The sequence below is a fragment of the Cannabis sativa genome, chromosome 7 (assembly GCF_029168945.1).
Source record: "Cannabis sativa cultivar Pink pepper isolate KNU-18-1 chromosome 7, ASM2916894v1, whole genome shotgun sequence".
Classification (NCBI taxonomy): domain Eukaryota; kingdom Viridiplantae; phylum Streptophyta; class Magnoliopsida; order Rosales; family Cannabaceae; genus Cannabis; species Cannabis sativa.
This window is the reverse complement of record NC_083607.1, coordinates 59791865-59809843: the sequence shown is the minus strand read 5'-3', so window position 1 is coordinate 59809843 and position 17979 is coordinate 59791865. Positions and strand designations below refer to the sequence as shown.

Below are 17979 nucleotides of genomic sequence, written 5' to 3'. Positions count from 1 at the left end.
CATAAAAAAGTAAAATCAAATTAAAAATTTAATATCTAAATACATATCAACACATACAACCACAACCACATACACTCACATACACTCACATACACTTATACACTCACATACACACATATATACATATATATTTACATACATATATACATACATACACACATATATACATACATACACACATTCATATATACATACATATACACATATACACATATATACACATATACACATATATACACATACACACATATACACATATATACACATACATTTTACATACATATATTCATACATATATACATACATACATACATACATATATACATACATACACATACACACATATATACCTACATACACATACACAAATATACGTATATACACTCACATACACATATATACATACATACACATCCATATACATACATATATACCATACACATACACATATATATAAATTTAAATTTTTAAACAATACATTAAAATTAAAAAATACCTTTCAGCCGGCGTTTGGGGGGTGCGGTGGTGCGGACGGCGGCGGTGCGGTGGTGCAGCCGGCGGTGGTGAAGACAAATGGTGATCGGACTATTTTTTTTGGGGAAAAATAGATGAACAAAGAGAGATTGAGTGGGAAAGAGAGATTTTGAGAAAAATTTAGAGAGATTGAGAGAGTTTGATAGAGATTGAGAGTGAAACGAGAGAGAACGAGAGAGAGAGAACCAGAGAGAAAGAGAGAGGGGCGGCTGTTTGTGGAAAAGGAAAATGGGGAAGAAAGGGGGCTTCGTGCCCCCTGATACATATTATAACTTTTACCGGCGCATCCAATTGCGCCGGTAAAAGTGCTTTAAAAAATTTACTCTGACCTACCGCAAACGCGCGTTTTACTAACACTTTTGCCGGCGCATAAGTGCGCCGGTAAAAGTGTCCTCACCTACCAAATAAAACACACGCGGGAATTTTCCCTCCAACTTTTTTTAGCCTTTTGCCGGCGCATATATGCGCCGGTAAAAGAACAAATGCGCCCCAAAAATGAAATCAAAGGCGGCAAATTCTCGCGCCTAATGGTGTTACGTTTTACCGGCGCATTTTACTTCACTACGCCGGCATTGCAATGTTTTACCGGCGCATTTGTGCGCCGGTAAAAGTAAACCCAAAATAAATTTGGGATTCCACAATTTTGGTAGTCTCGACAACTTTTACCGGCGCATGTCACTAAATGCGCCGGCAAAAACACCTTTTCTTGTAGTGTAAGTTTGTTTCTATTTTATTTTTCTTTAATTCTAATTTTAATTATTTCTAGAAAAGAATAAAAAAATAAAAAATTCTCATTGTTTTGGTGTTCCATTTTTATCCCTCATTAACTTTTTCACATGTACATAACGTTAATATTTTAGACAGAACCAGACGGAAGGAGGACTTTTCATTGTTTATCATAGATCAGGGGGGATTTTTGCTAATCAAAAAAGTTCGGGGGGTATGAATCTACACACGTAATAGTTGAGGGGGCAAAAAAGCATTTTGTCCTAATAATAATATAGTACATTCATTCATGTCTCACAATAATAAATGAGTTTCTTTCTTTTATTAATTGCACAAATCCACCTAAAAGTTTTTGTGGCCTATCCATCTCATATGGCTATACTTATACACTTATATATATATATATATATATATATGAGAAATGCTAAAGGGCACTAATGGTGTTTAGCACCCTCTTATGTGTCAATATCGTTATTGGTCTAATTCAGTATCGGGTCCCATATAATTTAATATAATAGCTTTTAGAGAGTATCGCTAGCCAATCGCAACGCGACATGTCGAGGTGGTGCTAAGCACCACTGGTACCTAATAGCAATGCTCTATATATATACACTTGCAAATAGATATTTACACACCTAAATTTAAATTGTACACATTTTATAATCAGGAATAATTAACATAAAATGCTAATTATTTTTGTAAATTTTGTACATTTTTACATTTATTTTTTTTTTTATATTTTTACGATATTTTATAAAAACAATATAAAATAAAAAAAATTATATAAAAATAAAAGAAACAGGATAATATAACATCTAAATAACAACAGTATACTAATAACAAAAAATCAATAATAAATTAACAAGAGTACAATATAAAAGCATTAAAAAACCATATTTTTTAAATAAAATTGTAAAAATATTTAAAATTTCATATAACCGTATTTTTGTATTTTTTTTTATTGTTTTTATGTATCTTTTAATTATACACAATATAATGTATAATTATTTTAATTTTTTTTAGTAATGTGGTGATATAATATGTTATCATTATCAAGTTTTACTGCCATGTAAGAATGATTTGTACCTAGTTACTGCTATATCTGAAGAAACAGAATAGATCAGGATATAACCACTAAAGAAAGAAGAAGAGATGGTAACTGGTTACCCCTGTCAAAATAACAACTAAATGGTAATTACTTACTAAGACAGTCAGACAAATTTAGAAATAAAAAGTTAGTTATCAAAAATATATATAGATATATATATATACATATATATTTGAGAAGTATTAGAAGGTAGTTAGTCAAGCTGCCACTATAAAAGTAACAACTAGTTGATAATGGTTACTAATAAAATTGATTAGCAGAAGAAGAATCTGGTAACTGGTTACCGCTATCAAAATAACAATTGAATATGGTAACTCAGCACTTAGACAATTTTTTTTTTTTTTTAAAAAAAAAAATTGATATGAAAAAAAAAACAAATCTGAAAAGGCAGAAATTACACATATATGAAACAAGTAAGTATTAGAAAATAAATCATATCTTGTGACATAAGTTTTATGTTCATAAAATATATATAAAAAAATATGGCAGACACGTGGGCCAATATAAATGTACTATATGTACACGAGTGTATTACACGTGGACAATTCAACTGAACTTACCGTATAACAGATAAAAGAATATTGTTAGGGAAATTTACAAAAATATTAGAATTTGGGGTAACTTTTACAAAAATACTGTCACACGAAAAAGTTTACAAAAATACTGTATTTTTATAAAACACCAGTAGAACACAAAATAGAACAATTTAAAACACCATTAGAACAACTAAAAAACACCAGTGAAAACTTAACACAGTATACTGCAGTATGAAACTTATAAAAAAATACAGTAAAAAAGTAAAAAATACCGCCTGACAGTATTTTTGTAAAAAAATAGCAAAAGTTAGTATACCATGTAAATTTTCCTATTGTTATTGAACATCAGTGGTGTCTAGCACTTCTAGACATGTCCCCTTAGAGCATCTCCAATGGTAATATTTTGGAGAATGCTTGATGAGGTGGAAAACTTATGTGGCAAAATATAGAGATGCTATACCATTGGAGATAAAAGAATGCTATTCTTAAAATTTGCATTGATGCCACACAATGGCATTGATGCTATGTCTTTTTTATACATTAAAAAATTAAAAGTGCAATATATATAAGAGTAATTTGCGGCATAATTACCTAAGTTTTATGCAAAGTAGCAGATAAATACCTAAGTCGTATTTTTGGCAGTAAAAATACCTTCCGTCACTAGTATGGAACTTCCGTAGGTACCTGGACGTTATGTGTCAGGTTAGTGGCCACTTGTCATTCTTTGATTAGTCCACGTCATTTAATTTAAAATTTTTATTTGTAAATTAATTTAAAAATTAAAAATAAAACAAAAATAATTTTAAATTAAAATAAAATAATAAATATTTAATATTCATATTTTAATTAAATTAAAATAAAATAAATTAAAACTCAAAACCTAAAACTAAAAAATAAACACAAAAGAAAATTTCACAAACACCAGTAATCTTGCCCTTTTCTTCTTCGTCCCCTTCATCGTCCTCTTCTTCTTCACTGCCATTTTCTTCTTGCTGAAAACCAGTAATCTTCGTCCCCTTCATCTGGGTACGCCCTTCTGTTCCCAAAAACCATTTGGGTCAATCTATGTCACTACAGAAGCCTCCATCGGAAAGCAGACCTCGAAAAAGTGGGTCCTTTACCTTCCCTCCTCAAATCCTGCTCCGTGGTCCAGTTCCGAGGACCAGACACCGTCAAGTTCCTCCAGGGACTGTTGACCAACGATGTACGACGATTAGATGAACCCGCGAGTGAGAAGGATTCATCGACTCTGGTCACGCCCAATTTGGCTACGGTCTCCGCTCCACCCATGTACGCTGCACTGCTCAGTCCTCAGGGGAGATTCTTGTACGACCTGGTTCTGTATAGACCGGCGGTGGCGAGAGCTGATGATAAGCTTAATGAGGCTAGATCAGGACCCGGGTCTTACCCAGATGAGGCTCTTGAGCTCTTTGCTAATGTTGATGCTTTTGTCTTGGATGAGCTCTTGAACACCTTAAAAAGGTAAGGTTTTTTCTTTGTGCCTCTTCATCGACAAAGTCATTGTTGTCAATTTAATTTTGCTAGATAGATGTTGGTGAGTGATGAAGTTTTCGACCGCATTTGATGTTGCTACAGGTAGATCTGAGTAAAAAAAAATTGGGGAAGAACAATGGATGAATTTGAATTGGGGTTAGAAATTTTTTGGATTCGGGAGCAATGGATGAATTTGAATGTATATTAAATGTGTTTAATTTTATTTTAAGTATGTAATTTAGTTTTTTAATACATTATGTTTAATTGTAATATAATTTTTATATTTTTTAATGATTTTTTTAATATTAAAATACTTTTTAAATGTTTAAATTAATTTTTTAAATAAAATATATAAATTAAATGACGTGGACTAATCAAAGAATGACACGTGGCCACTAACCTGGCACATAACGGTCAGGTACCTACGAAAGTTCCACACTAGTGACGGAAAGTATTTTTACCGCCAAAAATACGACTTAGGTATTTATCTGCTACTCGACATAAAACTTAGGTATTTATGCCGCAAATTACTCTATATATAATAGTTTAATAAAGAAAAAAACTTATATATATAATAATATGTGATATCATAATTATAGCATTTTTAAAAGGTATTATACTATTGGAGTATTTTTAAAAGTAAAAGTACCAAAAATGATGTGAAAGAAAAATAAAATAAAATATTAAATTTTGGATGATGTGGAGATATAGAGCATCTTCAAAGAATGCTACCATTGGAGATGCTCTTACGAATGACTAGCGATATTTCTTAAAAGTTATTACATTAAGCTATATAAGATCCGATACTTAGTTGAACCAATAGCGATATTGATACATAAGAGGGTGCTAGACACTATTAGTGCTTTTTAGCATTTCTCCAATAAAATTAATAGCCACCTCATGTTTGCAAACTGGAGTGTAGCTTGGACATAGGAGGTAGTTGTTATAGACTTATAGTGTAAAGAATATAGGGTTTAGCCCAAAGTCACAAAAAATGAGGCTTTGGGTTTGGGCAAGGACCCAACTGCCAAATGTTTGGCCCCACACAACTACTTTTCTCCTTCAACTATTGTCATTTTAAAGTTTTGCTTCTCAATTTTTTTTTGCATGGCAAAAATCCCTTCAAACAATAATAACTATTTTTGCCCTTATGCAAATCCTATTTAGAGGAGTTAATGGAAGCAACAAATTTTATTATAGTTTCTTTATTATAAAGAGTGAGTTCTTAAGTACTAAAATTAATAACATTAAATCAAAATAATTAAAGGTGAAGTATTGTTGAAGTTAGCAATGAAAAAAAATAAAATAAATGAACACAAGTAATTTATAGTAGTTCATCCCCTAATAATAATAAGCTAATCTACTTGAGCTTTTGTCCTACTAAGCAAGATTTGGAAATTACAAAGGGTATTAGAGTTTGAGAGCTTTTAAGTTTGATAACAAACTATGAGATAAATTAAATTATAAAAATAAATGAATAAACAAAGCTAATTATTTATAGATTTGATACTCAAGTTAATTACGAACGTGGCTCTCTTAACCATGGTTAAGTCTAATTTAAATGTAAAATAATAATAAAATTAAATATTATAATATATATTATTTGAAGATACTTTTGAGTGCTAGTCTTCAATCTAAGCTGTTGATCTTATATTTGAATGATGAGGTTTGCGATCTTGAGATACAATGCTGACCACTGATCTTGAGATTTAACGAGAAACATTGATTTGGTATCAAAACCTCCTATATCACAAATAGTTGAAATTTGACTAAGTAGAGAAGTGTTTATCATTTTGATGCCTAAATTTTTATACTTATAACTTGAATTTAGGCTATAAGGACTTCGAATTTGGATTTCCTAGTGAAACATGATTTTGTAAAAGCTTTGAATAAGCTTTCTAACGACACCAAAATTGTGCCAATCAGAGTTGTGAGTAGCGAGGTACGTTAAAAATAATAAAAATTACTCTATTGGAATAAACCGGAACTAAATAAAATCAAGGGAAATATAGTGGAGCTTTATTTGCAGCAAGTCAAGCATTTGGTGTTGGTTGCCTTGCTCGTGATGATGAGGGCCACATGATTGAGGCTTTTACTTTGTTTAAAAATAGTTGTGTTCAAAGTTTAAACCAATTTGGCCGAAGCCATTGGTGTTAAGGAAGCCCTAAGTAGGGTTAAAAAGAAATGATGGAAGGATACAATTGAAGCGATTGAAAGTACTATTATTATGCCTTCTGTTTTTGGTTCTTTATAGTTTCAGATAAAGTTTTAATTGATTCTTTTGTTAATTTTTAAGTTTGTATTGTCAAATAATTTACTAATAATGTCACTCATTATCTTATTCGTGGTGCTTGTTATTAATCAAATTGTACTTTTATTAGTAGCAATGTTGCTTCTGTTATCGATAATGTTGTAATGATAGATTTGACTATTCGATCCAGGTTTTCTCTTCTCATTAAAAAAAAAAAAAACTTTAAGGATTTGTTTGCAGGAATAAAATTACCAGGGATTGAATTGCAAAAACAGTAAATAATTTTACGTATTTACAAAATTATCCAGCATTATAAACATTTTTGCATTTTTGGTTCAATTCCATTTCATACAAAAACAAATTTAAACACACTTTCATGGCGAAGAAGAAGACTAACCCCAATAGCCATAACCAAAGCTTGGATTGGATTGCTGCTGTAACTGTACACAAACCTTCCATGGCGAAGCTCACAGGAGGAAGGTAATGAAGAACATGTTCATTCATTCATTTATTCATTCCAAAGCTCTGAATCAAACAAAAACAGTCTAAAATGTATATGAGAACATTGATCAAACACTTGGAGTGCAAAACCTCAAGCTTGTTATTCAAAACCCAAACTCGCTCACTCTCTCATTCCTTCTTCTCCACTCCACCACCAGCTCAGTCTCAGCATCATGACCCATACTCACTCCTCAAAGAAGACCCCATTGATATATGTTCAGCCATGTGGGTCAAAGCCTTCTCTTCTCCACCTGTAATCACCATTCCCAACCTCACTGGCTTCCTCTCCAAATTCGATCTCTGGGTCTTGGCCTACCAGCGCACGTGCGCTCACGTGACCGGAACATTCCCTCCTCGGAATGCCATCCATACCCAAATCCTCCATTCCCTTCTTTCGCTACGAAACGCCGTCGTTCATGGTCAATTCTCGTGGAATAGGAAGATTGATCAGTACGTACGGAACCCTAACGAGAAACCCACTGCGAAAATCATGTCAAAACGGAAACTTGGAGCTTTGCTCGAATCGGACGAGCCTTGTTTTCAAGATAGGGTTGTTCAGGAGGTTTTGTTGATGGTTTTGGAGCCTGTTTTCGAAGCACGATTCTCGAAGAAATCTCATGGGTTTCGACCTGGTAGGAATGCTCATACTGTAATCCGTACAATCAGGAGTAATTTTGCTGGGTATCTCTGGTTTTTGAGAGGAGATTTGAGTGAGATTTTGTATGGTTTAGAGAGAGATGTTGTTATGGGTTGTTTACAGAAAGTTGTTAAGGATAAGAAAATCTTGGGTTTGATGAAATCAGCTTTGAAAACTCATAATCCAAATTCAGTAAGAAGAGATTTTAATGCAGATATTGCTTGGAAGAAGAAGAAGACTAAGAAAGGTTCTACTAAGAAGAAGATTCTTAATGAGAATGAACCTAAACCAGACCCTTATTGGCTTAGATCATTCTTTGATTTTGCTCCTGAAGAAGCTTCTAAGGTACCTTCTTATGGTTATTGTGGAATTCTTAGTCCTTTACTTGCTAATATATGTCTTAGTGAATTAGATTATATGATTGAAGATAAGATAGTTGAGTTCTTTAAGCCATCTAGTGTTGATTCAATTTGGAAAGATTCAATCTTTGATGGTTGTCATAACCCATCTTGGCCTGAATTTGTTCCTTCAAGTGGAAAGGAAAAGACTAGAAAAATGGATTATTTAAGATATGGGGGTCATTTCTTGATTGGGATTAGAGGTCCTAGAGAAGATGCAGTTGATATTCGTAAGAAGATAATTGAGTTTTGTCAATGGAGATTTGGGTTGAGATTAGATAATTCAACTTTGGAGATTGAACACATTAGTAGAGGAATTCAGTTCTTGGATCATATCATATGCAGGAGGGTGATTCACCCGACGCTTCGGTACACCTCTAGTGGTGGTAACATTGTGAGCCAGAAAGGTGTTGGGACATTGCTCTCTGTTACTGCTAGCTTACAACAATGTATACGCCATTTTAGGAGGCTTCGGTTTGTTAAGGGTGATAAGGATCCCGAGCCGTTGCCTTGTACTCCTATGCTTTACTCGGGTCAAGCTCATACCAATGCTCAGATGAATAAGTTTCTTGAGACAATGGCTGATTGGTATAGATATGCTGATAATCGTAAGAAAGTTGTTGGCTTTTGTGCTTATGTGATTCGTAGCTCGTTGGCTAAATTGTATGCTGCGAGGTACAGATTGAAATCTCGAGCTAAAGTTTATGGAATAGCTTCTCGTGATTTGAGTCGTCCGTTGAGGGAGAGCAGCAACAATGCTGCACCAGAGTACTCTGATCTTTTGAGGATGGGACTTGTCGACGCCATTGAAGGTGTTCAATTCTCGCATATGTCTTTGATTCCTTCGTGTGATTACACTCCATTTCCGAGGAATTGGGTGCCTGATCATGAGAGGGTTTTACATGAATATATTAAGCTTGAAAACCCCAAATTCTTTTGTGAGCTGCATAGATCAATTAAGAAACATGGTTTGAGTTTGCCTCAAGATGAGATAGCTGACACAGTATGGCATTTTAAAACCCTTGGGGTTAAGAAGCATCAACGTCGTGTTGAAAACAACGAAACAAGAAATGATAATTCTCATGAAATGTCTACTGCACCGTGAACTCGGGATCGAATTGGCAGTGTCATGGAGGCCTGCTAAAGTTGTCAACATTCATGTCAAGAGTTCTTGCCTTTGATATGGGAGATCCTCCATAATTGTCCTACTGAATTCAGAAAGTGATTCTACATTGGGACGTGAGGCGTTCGAATGGAAGAATGTTAGGTTGGAGAGCATGGAGAATCAAACTGATTTCGGGTTAGAAATGATTCTTGAGAAATCAGAAGAGTACAATGACATGGGACCAGAAGTGGAGTTTCATGATCAGCCAAGATATTTCAAAATCCTCTGGAAAATGCCGAAAATCCCAATGGTTCTCATGAAAATTCACTATGCAAAATTTTGAGGAAAAATGGCCATTGTTAGGCCTTGCATCATCAATAGATTGATACAGATAAAAGATTTCTATACCAAAAAGGTTCATAATTTTCTTCAAGGGTCTGCTTTTTATTGCAGCCATTATTATATTATTTCAAAAGTTAGTGTTTTTTGGACCTGAAACTATTTTGTGTACTAAGGTTCAAAACTCATCTTTGTAAAATAACTAAAATAACCATCTTTCTTAATGTGCCCCAACATTATTTGAGTTGCAACTCATTTGAAAATTGAAACTTGGTTCAATTTAGAATATCAAATAATTGAATTCAGTAACTCATAAAATGTCACTTAAAATGCATCATCCTTTAGCTAATAGTTTTATGTGTAATGTTAAATTATACACTTTGATATCCCATTCCACTTAAGAGTATTAAGTAATTGACAATATTGTATTAAGCCTCTTCTTACTTCTTAGCTATGTGGTTTCAACTTAGACCATTTATTTATTTATTTTGTTGAAGTTTGATCTCCAAATAATACATGACCTTTCTTTCTCTCTTTACAATAATAATAATTAAATAAATAAATAAATATAGTTGGGAACTACCAAAAAGCAAAAACTAGTCTCTAATATACAAAAAAAGAAGGAAGCTATAATCAATTTTATACTTTTAATTTAACTTCAATGTAGGTAAATTTTATAGTAGAGACATCACTTTTGGTTCTAAGAACCTTTTAAAATTGAAGAAATTTTATCATAATTTTTTTGTATGACGGTATACATTTTAATTATAGCAAGTATATTATGATTTTTTGTTTTAATAAAACAAATAATTTATAGTATTGAAAAACATAGTTCAAAACTTCAAATATTGAGTTGCATGTGCGCAATCAATTATTTTGAATTATGTTTCTAGTATTATAAATTCTTTAAAATTTTTTAAAATCTAATGAAATACTTATTATAAGTACAATGTACACTGATATTTTAAAAAATAAGTTATAATTTTTCTAAATATTAAAAGTGAAACGCCCTACCAATAAATACAAAAGTAATACTCTATATGAGAAAAAAAATCGATCATGAGATTAACGAGATTCATCCCACATCTTGGAAAGATACTTTTGACACTTGTTGCTTCCATAGTTGATCAAATCAAGAGAATGATTAATTATTTTTGAGTTTTTGGTATGAGAATGATGAGATTGAGACCCTCCAAGAATGGTGCTATTATTATCATGATCATGATGATGGCTTGTATGGTACTTTATGATGTTATGCCTATATTCAACTGCAATTTGCTCAAACACTTCCACTTCAAACATGTTCATTTCCAATTTTGGTCTCATTTGGTCTCTCACAAATGCAAAAGCCAATTGGTCTCTAGGGTTAAAACCTTCCAACTCATTGAACATTAGGCAAGAGAATAGGTTGCTCTTCAATCCATGCTTTCTTATTATAAGAGCACTATCCGGTACATCTACCAAAATAAATCACCAATAAAAACAAATATATCAATAATGAGTATATTCCTATAAATATAGAGGTATCATATAACTTTATTACAAAATATTAATGTCATGTATTTTAATTTAATAATTAGGACAATAAAATATTAGTATAAATTCACCACAAAACAAAATGACTTATGAGAACTGCTGATTCCTAATAACAATGGTTGTAAATTTAAGGACTAAGTGTTACTTTTATCTCTATAAATAGAAACATCTATGTTTACGATATTTGGAGAAATTAAAACGGTCTACAATATTATAGTTATTATAGACATTTTTTTTCATTTTAGAAAATTTGAATAATTTATAATATTGAAAATTAAATATAAAACATCAATTGGACACATATAAAAAGTCAAGCACCTTAAATTATTTAGAATTGCTTTCCAAAAAAAAAAAATTATTTAGAATTTTCCAAAAAAATGAGATAACACTACACAATACAGAAAAATTGATTCATAATTTCTCCCAATTACCAAAAAAAAAAAAAGAATAAGGGATATTTGCGGCGAAACTCTTTTAATATTTGCAATTGTTACACATATGACCCTAATAAAAAAATTGACGGCAAAAGTATCTTATCTTATAGTTTATTGCTGTCGTACTCTTTTTGGCTGTTAAGTGTCAACTAAGCCCGTTAAATATCAACTTAGAAACACATGACTATTAAATTATTATTATTTAGGGGCTTAATTAGCACTTAACAACAAAAATGATACCGTTATAGCAAAATTGTAAAATAAAGTATTTTTATTGTTATTTTTTTTCTTTATTAAAGTCATAAATGTAATAATTACAAATATTTTAAAAGTGTTTCGCTGCAAATATCCCAATAAACATCCTTATGAAAGAGATAAAAGGGATCCTCCTACATTAAAATCTTCCTACCACTCTAACACAAGACTAATCAATACCATGGACCCTACATTTAAAAACTTCACTTCCAATGTACTAAACAAAGAATTCTACATTGTTCTTTAATTAGTACTATATAAGCCATCAACATGTTTTTTTTTTTCCTTTCTTTTTAAAAAAATAAAGTAATAAAGGTTTTTACCCCTTCATTTTCATTAATTATTTGTCACAACTTCAATATTTGATTAAGTAAACTTGCTTAGAATTACTTTAGACTAGTTGAGTGAAAAACAACTTATTGCTCCCCATCATGCTTTTAAGTGCAATATCCATAAATAAAAATATATAGGACCGACCATAAATTTTAGTAGATCATACTAATAAAAAAATTTGACCCTTATTTAGAAATTTAAAATTAGTAAAAAATATATATTATATACTTTTAAAAGAGAATTTTTTTTTTTGAGCACCTAGACTAATGGGTCCAAACACAAACTTAGACCGGCCTCTGTATATATAATACCAAATAAAAGTGTTTGAAAAAATTCTCAATGAAGCCAAGAAAAGTATTCTCACAACAACCAGGGCTTTAAGAAGGCGGTTAGGAAGAATGAAAATATAGGAATAGGAATGAGAATAGGAATAGGAATGAGAATAAGAATAGGAATAGGAATGGAATAAAATTTAAAATGCATAAAAAAAAAATTGATAAAAAAATAATTAAATTTTTTTTCTTGTTACATTATAGTCATTCCTTTCTTTTTAAAATGGAATAGTCATTCCACCAAAATAGTGGAAAGAGCATTCCATTGGAATGCTATTCCAATTCTTTAAAATGCAACCAAACAAAGGAATAGAATGAAAATTGTTTCCTTTCCATTCCATTCCATTTCATTACCTCCAACGAAACGCCACCTAAGTTCTTAAAGTTATTTATGCTAACTGTCTAAATAAAGATATACATATATATAATCATTAACTAAAGCAATGATAATCTCTTGTTCCTTAAGTAACTTTCCAATATTGAAATTTTACATTACTATGCTAATTACATTCATCACAACTAGTCTTAATTAGAAAATCTATTATTTCATCTTTACTTGTACAACAAAATATAAGACATGTATGATTATGATTCAAAATGGTCTAACAACTCTTGAAATGTTAGTATATACCTAACCAAATTATATATGGTATATATAATTAATTCATTTTCAGATATAACATCATGCATTACACTATGCACGATCTACTTCTTAAGCTTATCAAACATGCATTTATTTAAAAAATAAAAAATTAAAATGAAAATTTACAGCATAACTATTTAATATTTGTAATCGGTAAAGATCTATTGATTTTTTCAGCGTATTAATAGGCATAAATCAATAAATCTTTACAGGTTATTAGCTTAAAATATTAAGTAGTTATGCCGCAAACAACTCAAAATAAAAATACTAAATAAAAAATTGCATTATCACCTGAGGGGTAGGGAAGCTTATTAGGGCTCCATGGTTGCAAACCAAACTCACAATATGTTTCAATTTGTGTCCTCAAACCAATAACATCCCACCATTTCTTCCACCTTAAAGTAGCCATAGCTTCTTCCATGGTGTGAATATAAAAGGGGTGTTTAGAAATAGCCATATCTACATTCTTTGACACAACAAGTCCATGAATCAAAAGCAAAGGATCAACCATCAATTGCAACTTGGCATCAACCCAAATACTAAATTTCACATTTGGGAAAAGCCTATGAATTAAATACTTAGCTATGACTCCATTCATAGCTGGATTCTCATACAAATCTTTGCTCAAAACTTTGACAATTCTCCATGCTCCTATTCTATTGTTGTTTTCTGAAACTAATTTGTGGTACTTTAGTCCTTTGTGTGTTACATCATCAATAAACATGTAAAAACATACATTGTCAAGTGTTTTTGATCCAAGTCCCTTTGGTTGTCTAATTTTGTCATGGTCATTAAAAATTGCTGAGACCACTACAACTCCTCTACAATTTTCCATTTCATTTCGATCTGTCACACATTTAAAAAAAAAATAAAGATTATCAAATTGTTTCGTGACAATGAATAAATTTATTGGAAATAAAAATAATAACGTTAAACAACTTAAAAGATATTAAATCCCCGAGAAAAGAAGGGATCTTATCTAACTACGCAAGTTCTTTATTCATATGAACTGCATACCGAACTAATCCATGAACTTAAGATCATTGCAGAAAGAAGATTGCTTAGAAAAAGTTTTAACAAGCGCTAAATATCGAAATAATTGTTACAAAGAAAGAAACTAACCATAATCACTAATTGGAAAATCCTTAAAGAATCCACAAGGAATTTTTGTGACATTGCTTTGATCAAAATATGAAAACCTCTCTTGTGCACTAAATTTTCCACCAAAAGTCTCAGCCTTTCTTTGCATATATTTCAAAGATGAGATAGGTGAATAATCTTGTGTAGACAAATCTTGAATCTCCTTCAATACATGTAAATAATCTGAACAAAACCCATTAATCAAAATCCATAATTAAGATGACCCAAATAAAGAATTTTTGGATATAGAAATTATATACCTGAAAAAAACACAGGTGATGAACAAGTGGAACGAAGGGTTGAGATTGCATACTTGTGTTGTCCATAGGAAGAAGGGTAGGTAAAAAGTGGTATGTGAAGAGGTTCAAAAGGTGAAGATCTAAAGAGACATTTGGTATTGGAGAGAGAAGTGTAGAGAGCTAAGAAGAGAGATGTTAAAAGATAGAGCAGAGAAAAACAGAGCAATTTTGATTCGAAAAACAAACCTCTTCTACATGTTGTTGATTTTCCCATTATCATCAATCAACCTCATTTTTTGTTTGTTTGTTTGTTTTCATCATATATCATTCTCAACAACAACAACAACAACAACAATATAAATAAATAAATATTTGTTATTGTAAAGTTAGGATCTTTTCCAACAAACTACAAAAACAGTTACTAAGTTTTATTAAAACATTTTTATTTTAAAAAGAGAAATTATTTCATATTTTATTTTTTACTTTTTTTTTAAAAAAATTTACCGATTGCTCTGATAGTTTCTATATGACTTTCTATATGGATTTCTTAAAAATAATAATAAAAAAAAATTATTTTAAGTTGTAAAAATAAAAAAAATCTCCAAATATATATTAGATAAGAAATAACATAGGAAAATTCTACAATACAACTCCTAAAATAGATATATTGATGCACCCTTATGTGTTTTAGCATCCGAAATAATTTTTTAGTCAAATTTTTTTTCATGGTCATGTATGTTATAGTTATTTAAGACATCCGGCAAAATTTTAAGAAATTTGGAAAAGTTTAACACGTCGAAAACTATGTTCAAACAGTGTATTGCACGCGTGACTATTTTATTTTATACGCGTGTAAAATAGGCTGTTTGAACATTATTTTCTATATGGTAAATTATTCCGAATTTTTCAAAATTTTGTAGGATATCTTAAATACCTATAACGTACATGAATATGAAAAAAAGTTAGACTAAAAAATTCTTCTAGATGACAAAACAAGTTAAGGGTGCATCAGTACATCTCTTTTAAGGGGGTGCATTGTAGAATCACCCAATAACATATTTTGATAACTTTCAAAATAATACCTTTTTTTTAATAGATTTCATCATCACACTAATGTAATATTTATTTAATTATGAAAAATCTATAATTGGATTATGACTTAGTTTCAAAATAATATGTTGATCATGTATAAAAAGAAAAACTTGCACTCGTCTAATATTTTTTGAATTATATTTTCAACACAGAATTTTTAAAAAATGAGTATGATGTTTAATATATAACTCTGGAATGTAATATTTCACACTTAAAAAAATTAAATCCCATTTTTTTTAATAATAATGACGTCAAATCTAAATTTTCACGTTTATATAACAATATTCAAAATAAGGTAAAGATTTTTATTTATTTATTTTTGATTGAAATAAGGTAAAGTTTTATTAAATATATATGGGTACGGTTTTGTCCCGTGATGTACTTTCACGGAATGTATTCCGTGATGTGCGACAATCGTTAGATGAGATAGTTATTTAATATGAGAGCTGGAGTTGATCTAGGGGTAATTAGGGTTATAAAATAGTAACGTATCCTGAGACTACCCTGAGAACCATCTATTGTACCCTAAGACCCATTTAATGTACCCTAAGACCCATCTAATGTACCTAAGACCCATTTAATATACCACAAAATACATTCGGTAAAAATACATTACGAGACAAAATCGTGTGTCTTAAATATATATGGCCGGCTTTAGTTTTATTTGTCTTAATGAAATAAATACATATATTGGTTTTGGTGGGTGATAATATGTTAGCCGGTGGTGTTGTGTAGCTAAATCCGTGAATATAGTTAACAAATCAAACTCCCCAACTAAGTACTAACCTTTTCTTTTTATTGATACTATTTATTAAGGTCACAAATCTAAAAGATAATAAAAAAGAATAATAATAATAATAATAATGTTGGGAAGAAGAAGAAATATTTATTTATCAATTATCAAATCAAATAACATGATAGTAAATATTTAAATTTTTATAATTATAGTTTTTGTTGTGTGTAATTATTATTGAAAAATTATAAAAAATACATATAATTTAGTAATTAGTTCATTAATTATAATAAAAATATAAAAAACGAATTCAAATTCATATAAAAAAAGAAATTAGTTTGCATCAAGAGTAAAACACAGTTCTAAAATACCAGCCTACCTTATAAATTTATAGGCACGATACAATACTACTCGTATTTTCATAAACTTTTTAAAATATGGGCTAAGTCGGCACGTGATGCACATATTTACTTACAATTTTTATTTGGTTGGTAGATTTTGTTGGGAAAGCTTATTGGAATTAATTATAATATTTTTTCTCTTTGTATGTCAAAAAAGAGATACTTATCCCATACTAAAAATAAGTAATATCAAATATCAACTAAAATATCAACTAAAGCATTGGAATTAGAGTCTCCCGTTTGTTTCGGTCCTCTGAAACAACCTGGGAAGAACAGTCCCTTCATGGGAAGGGTTAATTTTGCGATTTCTTGCGTCGTTTTTCTGGTGTGTGTTCTGATTCTCAGTGATAGGATTATGGATATGGAATTAGTGAATCGGCTAGCTGAAGTTTTGATTCTTGATGAAGGGGATGGGCCGGTTCTTCCTCTCAATAAGGCTGGGGTTGAAGAAGGTAAAAAGAGGCTTGATTTGTGTTTGATTGGGAAAGTTATTGGCCCTAGACCTGCTAATAAAGAAGGAATTGTGAGAGCAATGAAAGGGGTTTGGAAAATTAACCGTAGATTCCAGGTTGAAGAGTTGAGTTCTAAGAATATTTTTTGATTTTTCTTTGGCTGTCGTGAGGATAGGCAGAGAGTCTTTGGTGGTGGTCCTTGGACTATTGATAAACAACTGATTTGCTTTGTGAAACCCATGGGTCTGGGTGAAGTTTCTAAGATGAATTTTGATTTTTCTTCCTTTTGGATTTCTATCAATAATGTGCCATTAGCGTGCATGACGAAACTCTTTGCTAGAGAGTGGGGGGAGCGGATTGGTAAGCTGGAAGATATAAAGCTTGTGAATGGCACCATGAAAGTGAGGGTAAGATTGAATATTACTGAACCTCTTAAAAGGGGATTGAGGGTGGCTATTGATGATCAAGGTAATGAAGTTTCTCTCCTTTTTCAATATGAGCATTTACCTGATTTTTTCTATGATTGTGGCATCATTGGCCACAAGGCTTTGGATTGTCCTCTTAGAGATTTTGCTGGAGATAATCCACGGTTTGATGGTGGGAGGTTCGGTTCATGGTTATGTGCCCCAGCATCACCTCCTCGAGATAATTTCAGATTCAATAAGAAGCGTGCGGAGTCTCCAAACAACAGGCCGATCATGTCCATGGGGGAAGCTTTGAAAATCATCTCTGCGGTGGAGAGATCTCGGCCACGATTTTC

At 31.3% G+C, this 17979-nt stretch overlaps 2 protein-coding genes across 2 annotated transcripts; one reads left to right on the top strand and one right to left on the bottom strand.

Moving 5' to 3' along the window:
• Positions 1 to 6994: 6994 nt before the first annotated feature.
• Positions 6995 to 9898, top strand: LOC115698248 (nuclear intron maturase 1, mitochondrial). The gene has a single exon (XM_030625448.2). It carries the CDS (start codon positions 7200 to 7202, stop codon positions 9288 to 9290), a length of 2091 nt encoding a protein of 696 aa, XP_030481308.2. The 5' UTR covers positions 6995 to 7199; the 3' UTR covers positions 9291 to 9898.
• Positions 9899 to 10503: 605 nt separating this feature from the next.
• LOC115697082 (alkaline ceramidase TOD1) lies at positions 10504 to 14891 on the bottom strand. The gene is made up of 4 exons (XM_030623992.2): positions 14563 to 14891; positions 14285 to 14485; positions 13454 to 14008; positions 10504 to 11086 (listed from the first exon to the last, which is right to left on the bottom strand). The coding sequence occupies exons 1-4, from the start codon at positions 14819 to 14821 to the stop codon at positions 10695 to 10697; spliced, it is 1407 nt and encodes a 468-aa protein (XP_030479852.2). The 5' UTR covers positions 14822 to 14891; the 3' UTR covers positions 10504 to 10694.
• Between the last annotated feature and the right edge of the window lie 3088 nt (positions 14892 to 17979).

Excerpts from the sequence above, each read along its gene's own strand:
- LOC115698248 (XM_030625448.2), top strand. The coding sequence starts at position 7,200 with ATGTATATGAGAACATTGATCAAACACTTGGAGTGCAAAACCTCAAGC.
- LOC115697082 (XM_030623992.2), bottom strand. The coding sequence starts at position 14,821 with ATGATAATGGGAAAATCAACAACATGTAGAAGAGGTTTGTTTTTCGAA. Across the intron at positions 14,009-14,284 it reads TTTTCCAATTAGTGATTATG|ATCGAAATGAAATGGAAAAT; the intron begins GTTAGTTTCTTT and ends AATGTGTGACAG. Across the intron at positions 11,087-13,453 it reads TAAGCTTCCCTACCCCTCAG|ATGTACCGGATAGTGCTCTT; the intron begins GTGATAATGCAA and ends TTATTTTGGTAG.